Raw genomic sequence first — 10,236 nt, 5'->3', positions numbered from 1 at the left:
TCTAATTATCTTGTCAATAAAAGATTGTCTAAATAATATTTTACATACAAATTGTGCACATATTGATCGCTTCGCTCTCGGTATTGTAAATACACTGCACTGATAAAAAATCTCGTAGCGTTCGATACCAAGTGACAGGACCAAACAGACATAACTACTTAATTTTTTTACAGATAATGGATATTTGATCTCCCACACTTTATTATCCAGTAGATGGTGAGTGAAAAGAGAGACAGCGAGAATTTTAAGCTATTATAATTTATTATGTGTACACTGTACAGGGTAAAATTTATTGGCAATATCCTTGTTCGTACTTGTATTTAGTTAAATATACAATATTCATTATACAACATACTGTTTCAAACATGTGCATATAAAACTGAAGTTAAATAAAGTTTTACAAAAAGGATCCAGTCTTTCTAATAGCAAAGGCATAAATAAAAATAGAATTAAGAGAGTATTTTTTTATTAAAAATTTGATACCAAAGCAAATGTATATTGTATGCAGTTAAAACACCGAATATCAGTTTTGATTTGTATTAGTATCTTTCTATTTAATATTTCAACATATTTTTAATATCTATCAAAAGATTTACACAATAATAAAGAGTTTATTTAAACAATTTTTTAAAAATATCATGATATAAACAATGTCAAGACTTAAGACGGTACATTAATAATTTGTATGCAACTTATCTATTTCATTTCGTGTCTATTTTAACTGCTTACCATATTGACATAAATTTAAATGCAAATTTTACTAAGGTCTCCGACACTGACGACATTAAAAAGCATATAAAAAAACATTTTTTTCATAAATAAAATAACAAATAAAATACTAATTGGAAAGGAGAAAATTTCTAATATAATTCTATGTCATAAGAACAAAAAATACAAATCTCGGTAACAAGTTCTTCTGATATCATTTTGCCAAGTTTACGTTTACGGCGACAATGAGCTAAAGAATACAATCGATGGGTCGTGCTCGCAGTAACCGGAACTATATAATTTACACATACAAAGGAACATTAGGAGAAAACTACGCTTTTCCGATATAAAAGAGTAATCTTATTACGTACGATAATAAATATCTATCAATATATACTCTCGATCAACAAATATAATTTAATATAGGCAATAATATATATAATACGAATTTTTAAATCTATTAACATTATCACAATACGAGTTGCGACGACATTATGCCGTCTAATAAAAAATTATGGTTCGTTTGTAACCACTTTATTATTTACAAACATTACTCTCATTCTTACATCGTACACGTCTCGTCTTTTCTGAAATGAACACCTGCAACGAGGAAGGCGACGGTCGCCCGCGTCGGGAGGACTCCTCGGGCCCGACGCGGCGACCAACGAGTCCGGCACTCTCACTCAGTCCGACCGCGCTCGCTCGAGCCGCGCCACACGGGAGCTCATAAATCGACGGAATCGAGGTCCTGCTTCGGGGCCCGCGGCGAGGGCGGCGAGGCGGAGTGCGAGGCGGAGGGCGAGGCGGAGGGCGGCGACGGCGGCGGCGTCGAGGAGCGCGGGTGGAACTTGCCCGGCAGCGACGCCAGCGCCGACAGCGCGGCGTCCGCGTGCGGGATGCGGCGCATGATCTTGCCGGAGGTGATGAGGCGGCCGAAGCCCTCCTGGTGCGCGAAGGCGTAGCCCGAGCGCACGGAGCGGCGCGCGCGGCGGGCGGAAGGCGTGCGCGGCGCGGGCGCGGCGGCGGCGCGGCGCCAGCGCGTGCGCGCGCGCAGCCGCTCGGCCAACGTGGGCCGGCGCCGTGACCACGCCAGCCGCCACGACACCACCGGCACCATCAGGATCATCATCTGCGCAGAGTGGCGATTGGCACGAGCCGCACGAGGCGCACGAGGCGCAAGCCGGCTCGAGGACAGAACGCTAAGAGGGACTCACCGTGAGCACGGCGGTGAACCAGAAGGTGGCCTGAGTGAGCGCGACCGTCAGCGACCCTACGTAGGGGCCGCGGATGACGTAGTTGTAGAAGTAATCCAGCACGAAGTACGACACCAGCGAACCCCAAATAGTGATATGGTTAAACACTGTCCAGTATGTCGTGTCTAATGCGATCTAAAATGGAAGCAGAGCAAAATACGATTAGAAAATTTGCAGTTAAATGAAAAATATGTATATTGAATAGTTTAGCCGATAAAACGATACTCACTTGCGTCGTATTGTCAATGATCAATATCGTCGCGACTACGCTCCCTAAAAGCATATGATCTGATAATATCTTGCCGTCGGGTGCCAGTCCATCTTTGTAAGTACCTGAACAGATTTAAAAGTGCAAAAGTCAATATCAAATAATACCGTTAAAAAGTATAGAAGAAAAATCAAAATATTTTATGTCTAGTGTCGCATAGCTCACCGTATGGGATGAGGAACAAGACGAGCGAAGTGAAGCAGCCGTGCAGCGTGGACTTGATGAACTCCGTCTTGTTGAAGAGCTGGCTGGTGTGCCCTGGAGCGTACAGCTTGGGGAACTGCAGCGACGTTGCGTCTGACACGTCCTGCTCGAACACGCCCAGCGCCAGCACCGGCAGCGACGTGTAGAACAGGTTGTACACCGAGATGAACATCTCGTCGAACACGGTCTGCGGAAACACCACCGATTTGAAATTGATTTTGTAGCGATGTCTTGCCGACAAGTAAGAGTTGTATAGAGAATACATTATAAGAGTTTACTTATAAAAACATCATGTTACTTAACGTGTTGGATAGTTTTAGCATATCATTGTCAATTAGTAATGTACTTATTATTTTATGTAATTTAATATGGTTTATTTCGTATATCTAAAGTAATTAATAGAACAATGATATAGTAAAAGAATATCTTTAAAAAATGATAATATTTAAATTTACTTAATAGAAGTTATTGAAATAGAGACGAATATGTCCTCCTTATTGATTCTCTCCTGATAATTGGTCAGGAGATACTATATGATATGATATGATAATTGCTCAGGAGTTTTTTTTTTATTTTTTTTTTTTATTTAAATGCTTTATTGACCACCATAAAGTTAATGGGACAAAAGGCGGACTTAATGCCTGAAGGCATTCTCTGCCAGTCAACCTTTAGGTCAAACAGAAAACCATGAAGGCGGTAATTAAAAATGAATTAACAATATATGCACATACTTATATAAAACTACATAAAAAAAAACATATACATACATATCCATATAGTATCTACAAAATAAATATTGATCTATACTGTCTATCGTAAAAACATATATATAATATAACAATAGTTAATTTAATAATAATAGTGCATAACAGAAATCATAAGAGCTAGGGACTTTCTGACAATATGTGCTCACGTAGACGAGTTTTAAAAGTAAATTTTGAGTTAGCTTTTCTAATATGTTCGGGTACTTTGTTCCATAATCGGACAACTTGAACGGAGTAGGAATTAGAGACGAAACCGGAAGTGTGAGTAGGGACAGAAAGAAGGTAAGAATCCTTAGAACGTAGTTGACGATTGTGGTTAATACAAAGAAATTTGAATTTGCTTTTCAAATAATCGGGAGAGAGAGGATCAAAGAGAATAGAGAAAAGAGATGAAAGTAATCGGAAGTCTCTACGTTGTCGAATTGTAAACCATTTTAGTTTATCACGATACTGAGAGATATGGTCGAACTTACGAAGACAGAAAATGAAGCGCAAAGAGTCATTTAAGAGACGATCAAGTTTATCCAGTTGATTTTCGTTGAGATCGTAATAACATACGTCTGCATAATCAATTATGGGAAAGACCAAAGCGTACACAAGTATAATCTTAGTCTTGATGGGAAGGAAATTTCGAAGTCGATTCAGACACCTTAACATGGCTGTAACTGAGCGACTAATATCAGAGATATGCACAGACCAACGGAATGTGGAATCAATATGAAGACCAAGGTCTTTTACATGATTGCGGTAAGGAATATTGATGTCATTGAACAAAACGGGCGGTAAAGACGTTAAGCTCAGATTGGTGATAAGGCGAGAGCTCCCAATAACGATCGCCTGACGTTTTGATGGATTAACCTTTATACCGAATTTTTGAGACCAAGAATTTACACTAGCTAGGTTATTATTAATAGTTGCAACAGCATAATTTATTTCATCTAACTTGGTTTAACAGTAGAGTTGCAAGTCGTCGGCGTAAAAATGATAAGAACAGTTGATGTAAGTTGTGAGGAGATTTATAAACAGAGAGAAAATAAGAGGAGATAAAATGCCACCTTGTGGTACGCCAGTATGAAGGTCAAACCAATCGGAGAGCGATTGATCCAATCTAACTGCTTGCTGGCGGCCGCGGAGATATGATGAGAACCACTCCAAAACTAATGGCGAAAACTTGAGATGCTCGAGTATAGCAAGGACAATATCATGGTCAACCATATTAAAAGCATTAGAGAAGTCGATTAAGACTAAAATGGTGACCATTCTATTCTCCATACCATTCCGAACATCCTCCGTGACCTTCAGAAGAGCCTTCAGTAGTGCTATGACCGGGCCGAAAACCCAACTGAAATGAACTAAGGATATTGTTACTATAAACGAAGGAGGTCACTTGTTTGTAAACTGTATGTTCAAGAATTTTGGACATAAAGGGCAGGATCGAGATAGGTCTAAAATCAGTTAACTGGCTAGGGTTAGAGACTTTAGGAAGAGGAATGACAAAATCCTTGCGCCAATTTATAGGGAACATCCCGGATGACATGAAAAAGTTAACAATGTGAGTGATAGCGAGCTGTACTTTATTTACAATAGATGTAATCATTAGACAATTGATACCATCAAAACCAGTAGCATTTGATTTAATTGAAAAAAAAAATTACGAATTTCATCATCAGTTATCGGAGAAAAGACAAAGTTATCACTTGAAGCAACGGACATGGACCTGATTTCAGAAATAGTCGTTAATTTAATAGCTGAGCATATAGGCGTAATTGAGGAAAAATGTAGATTTAAAACATTAGAAGAAAGTGTTGAGACAACAACTTTTCCTTCACGCTTGTTTAAACCTATGGTTTGAAGGAACTTCCATACAGTGGACGTGGAAGCATTTGGAATGTTACTGTGACAGTAGTGGCGCTTTGCTGTTCTCACCATCATATTACACCTGTTACGAGCAACTTTATATATGTACTAATTTTCAGCACTTCTTTCATTTTCGTATCTCCTGAAGGCGCGATCACGTCGTGTCATGGCCATACGCACTTCTTGCATTATCCACGGTGCTGGTGGCCGTCTTATCTTAATCGGTCTTAGTGGAGCATGTTTATCGAAGAACGATAAAATGGACGAGTTAAAACGGGAGACTTTATCGTCGAGTGACGAAGAACTGTATACCAGTGATAGGTCAAGTAAGTTCGCGTCCCTCATTAAAGCCTGATGATCCATTTTAGAAAAATTGCGCATCCACACAGTTGGAGGTTTCATTTTAGGGGGGGTCTTAGCTTATAAGCCAAATATAAGAGATCGTGTCGAAAAAATCCGGGAGCCATTAATTGTCCATGTTTAAAGACATCATCGATAGAGGAAATCAAAGTTAGGTCTAACCAAGTATCAGGAGCATCCGAATTATGATGAGTGGGATCAAAAGGAAGAATGTAGAAGACGAAGAGAGCGATTAGTAGATTTTAAAAGGTCAGTGTTCAAATCCCCCATATATATATCCCAATAATATGTGAATAATCCGAAGACAGCGATTCAAGGACGGGTTCTAATGAATTAAAATAATCACAGGTCGGAGGGTTTTTTATATTATTATTGAATAATAATATAAAAAAATCGCGAATCGATACGGTGAGTTTCGTTTGTAAAACACGGGTCGAGTTTCGAGTGTAAATAAAACAAATAGTAGGGGTGAAAGTGACAGTGGTAGTGGTAACCAGTGTTTACGCAACAAACGTACGAGAAAGGAGGTAGTCCGATATGGACACTTCTAATGCCGTCAACATCTACCCCAAAACGTCAGTCTTGTGAACAAGACATTCGTAGACAAAGTCGAAATATCGAGCTCCACCAAATAAAAATAAAAAACATGGTAAATATCCCGTTTTAAGTACTGTTAGTAATAAAAATAACCATGTTAATTTAAAATCTTATATAAAATTAAAATATGTATAATATGTATATAAAGAAATATATATATATATAAAACAAATATTTAAAATAATGCTGATATTATGAATTACTCTAGTTTTCTAATACTATAAGTAACTACAAATCATTTCTGCTTGTCATTGCAGGCATCGAAGACAGCGACTAGTAGGACGACGACAACCACCGGACCAGACACACCCAAGGACGAGACACCCACCCGAAATGACTACCAAATACAAACAGGACATACCACTGGGTCCGTAGGACCCTGACCCGCCGGGTCAAAAGTGCATGACACGGTAGCTACGGCTACCGTTGAGGACATGCCCGGGCAAGGAGGCAAGCCTCGAGGCCCGTACCCGGTCTGGCATTAGCCCAACAGGAAGACCTTCACACGCTTGTCCTGCCAGCTGACAGTTACGATATTTAGAATACACACAAAACCATAATAGTATGATCAAAAATATAAACTATAAAGAAAAAAATCAAAAAAACAAAATTGTTTGGATTACTAAGACAAATCGAAATATAAAAAACATAGGATACATGCCATACAATAATAATTTCCTAAAAATAAGGATATTACAATAGGAATGCATTATAATTCTTACTACTGTAAAAGTAATTAACAACTATATATATTATTAATATTTGTAGATAAATTGATACGCAAATATTCCTAGGTTAAATAATACAAAACCTAACTTAACACTATCTGTGACGTTTGATGTAGCTACACTGACAGAATATGTCACTGTCAGTGCGTCAAAATAAGATTAGTTTTATTGTGCAACTAAAGTGACTTTTAGATAAGTTATAATACAAAAGCTTTAAGGATGATATTAAACAAATCATACATATTATAGAAAAATTGAAAATTAATTGTGTATGAAATTGAGTGTTACTAAAAGACGAGTAATACAAACTATAACATTAACTAAATTGATTTCGAAACAGATCATGTGTATACAAAAATTGGAGTTAACTATATCTAAACTAAGAAAGTAATGTCACATAATAATACAAATAGATGAATAGTACAAATATATAATACAAAAACTAAAGAGATAAAATATTCATAATTAATAGAATATATTACTAGAATCTTAAGAAGAGACCATACATATACAGGAATTGTGTGTTAACAATAAATTAATGAAGGCAATTACACAAACAAACAAAAATACGAAAGAAAGACACATGGAATAATTACAACTAAGTATATTTCAACTGAATAAGAAATCAAGTATTATTTTTTAACTCTGGTTGCTCTCTTGGTCTTGCTTGCTTCTGTAAAAGATGGTATTTCTTTACTACTTGGAAGAGTTACTTCTCTGGCTATATCAATAGAGGCAGTTAGATTAAAGAGATTCTCTTCAGAATCTATATGATATTATATGATATGATATGATATTGCATCAGATGTGTAAATGCGCAGATGTAAGTGCAATCTCTATTCTCACTCTATACGCCGACACGACCGGAGAGAGTGCAGACCGACTATTTCACGTGGTTTACGAGCCAACGTTCTAGCAACGGATTACTTAGAACATTTTGATGGACAAACTCGAATAACGTTTGTATGAAGTATCTTTAATAGACTTACTTGTGCACTAAATCCACAGAAAAACGCGAACCAAAAGTGGCAAACGGTGAATGCGAAGTTTTTGTAGAAGAAGTATCGTAGAAACTTGCACATTCGATAGTACGACCACCGGCCGTGCACGAGCAGCAAGCGCTGCAGGAACCGGAACTGCGCTATCGAGTAGTCGGAAGCCAGCACCGCCTGCATGCCCTCTTGGCCGGATATACCCACGCCTATATGAGCCGCTGGAATATATAAAATATTTATTTTATTTCAAAAATAGAATAAAAAGAAGTAATTTAAGCAGCAAAAATCAATAAACTTGTTTTTTTTTTTTGACATTTAAAACATTTGATGTACCTTTTATCATCGAAACATCATTGGCACCATCGCCAATGGCAAGCGTGACCGCTTTTCTACTTTTCTTAATGAGCTCAACGACCATTGCTTTCTGTAACGGCGTCACCCTACAGCATATCACAGATCGGCAATGAAGAACTACATCAAGAAATCTGAAAACAGGAATAAAAAATGTAATATTGCAACAAAATAATTTAAAATAATAATTGAACAGAAGAATAATTAAACAGTCCACTACGCAAATTCGATTAATAATTTGAAATGACAGTTCCAAGTTTAAATTTAACCTGAAACTACAAAAGTGCCGACAAATGAACGAACTTCTCTTCCAACTTGGGATGCAAGCAGTGCACGAGCGAGTGCCCGTTGACGACGATGGCGAACCCGTTGGAGTCGTCGCCGTGCTCGTGCGAGTCCGGCGCGTGCGCGGCGCCGCCCGACGCGTACTCGTTGCTGCAACACAACTCGCGTGAGCACGGAGCGCTCGACACTCGGGACGCTCGAGGAGCGCAGGCGGGCAGATTTTTATTTACTAAATTTCTTTACAAAGCAATAGTCACATCTTTCATAATTATGTTAGAGAGTAACCTTTTTTAAGAATATTCCATTATTTTTTGTTATTTATTTACTTCGTCTATAAAACTATTGAATTCGGTAAACAAAATTAATAATTACATTTTAAATTTATTTCAACTAAAAATATCCCATAAAACTCGCACACAAACATTTATGGCAATACAGCAGTAGCAAGTTCACAAAGTAAAAAAAAACATATGATCATTTGTTTTTTAATGACATAATACCGTTTGCGAGCAAAACATGAAGTAACTAAACTACAGAGGGTATTAATAATATTTGTGTGATGTGAGGTTTTATTAAATAGTGTGACAGGTCGTGTCGTCTGGTTTAATTTGAAAATTACGGAATAGGAGAAAAATTAAGGTAGAACGGTAGACTCAGTGCAAGTAGGTAAGAAACACAGTCAATGACAGGAGTAGAATAATGATCTGTTACAAAATATGGATAATTGTTTAGAAAATATTTTCTGGGTTATGAAACTATTATAAAGGAAAAAAAATATATAATTTGTTTACTGAAACAATTGAGGCAGCTTTTTGGTATCAATAACAATCTTCTTCTGATAAGGACTCATTAAAATAATTTTATAAATAAGCCATCTACATATTTCCGATGGTCAGATCATACTCTGTTTTAAGGCTCGCGTATAGTAAGACACAATTTAGATGTAGCATCGGCAAATTCAATAAAACCGATTATTGCCGATTTAAACAACCAATATAAATAGCTCCCTATCGCACCACTCGACGCTATTCGACGCTATAGATTCTCGCTTCAGTTCAACCCAAGACAGCAACGGGAATCCACGTGAGTGAATCATTCCGTACACTGCGTGACAATTAAATGGTAAAGGGAATATTATTTATTTTTTGGTATATATTTAAATATGAATCATTGAAACTGGGTAGACCGTATAATAGCCAAAGTCGTGAAATAATTTTCCATCATTTATCAATTTATGAGACGAGACAAAAATATAGATTTTGGAGAAGATCACTTTCAAATCATTCAAAAGTATATAGGTACGTTTATAAACGCTATTTTAAAGGACAATCAACAACAACTTTTAACCCACTCTAAAAGCTCAGAAAAAATTAAGAACGTCGAGCAAATTAAGATTAAGTTTTGATTATGATATTAGAAGGAAGATGTATGACTTTCATCTCACCGGAAAAAGGTAGCCTGTGACAAAATGTTTGTTAACAATATTAAACATTTTCATTAGTCCTAAAAATGTTTCCATTAATTTAACGGAAGTTAAAGAACTATTAAAGGAGACGTCATCAGATAGCGACGAATCGTTCGATGATTTGTGGAGCTATCGAGAGTGTAACCATAAGAATAAACTGTTTTTATAATATCAGGTGTTTGATTTTAAAAGCCGTATCGTATTTACTTAGTCTTCTATCCTTCAAACCAAATTTAAATAACCCCATTTTTTAAGTCAGTTAAAAACAAATCAATTTCATTTCAAAAGATTTAATTATGTGACCATTTATTTTGCTATCATTCTCACATAAGAATTAAAAAAATATTGATGATTTTGAAGACATACTTGATTCGGATGTGATCGGTTTTACGATTTTTGCC

General features: G+C 36.9%; 1 protein-coding gene across 6 annotated transcripts in view; it reads right to left on the bottom strand.

The window, feature by feature from the left end:
- Positions 1-449: 449 nt before the first annotated feature.
- Positions 450-10,236, bottom strand: part of LOC113398721 (probable phospholipid-transporting ATPase IM) — a 70,151-nt gene continuing 60,364 nt past the window's right edge. For all 6 annotated transcript variants that reach the window (XM_064216843.1, XM_064216844.1, XM_064216845.1 and 3 more), the window contains 7 exons: positions 8,389-8,520; positions 8,068-8,219; positions 7,729-7,952; positions 2,395-2,620; positions 2,191-2,294; positions 1,923-2,096; positions 450-1,837 (listed from right to left, as the gene is read on the bottom strand). In XM_064216843.1, the coding sequence (XP_064072913.1) occupies positions 1,433-1,837; positions 1,923-2,096; positions 2,191-2,294; positions 2,395-2,620; positions 7,729-7,952; positions 8,068-8,219; positions 8,389-8,520 (1,417 nt within the window). In that variant the 3' untranslated portion in view covers positions 450-1,432. The remainder of the gene's footprint in view (positions 1,838-1,922; positions 2,097-2,190; positions 2,295-2,394; positions 2,621-7,728; positions 7,953-8,067; positions 8,220-8,388; positions 8,521-10,236) is intronic.

This window comes from Vanessa tameamea, chromosome 14, assembly GCF_037043105.1.
Source record: "Vanessa tameamea isolate UH-Manoa-2023 chromosome 14, ilVanTame1 primary haplotype, whole genome shotgun sequence".
Taxonomy (NCBI): domain Eukaryota; kingdom Metazoa; phylum Arthropoda; class Insecta; order Lepidoptera; family Nymphalidae; genus Vanessa; species Vanessa tameamea.
Note: the sequence above shows the minus strand (reverse complement) of the source record. Positions and strands in the feature narration are given on the sequence as shown.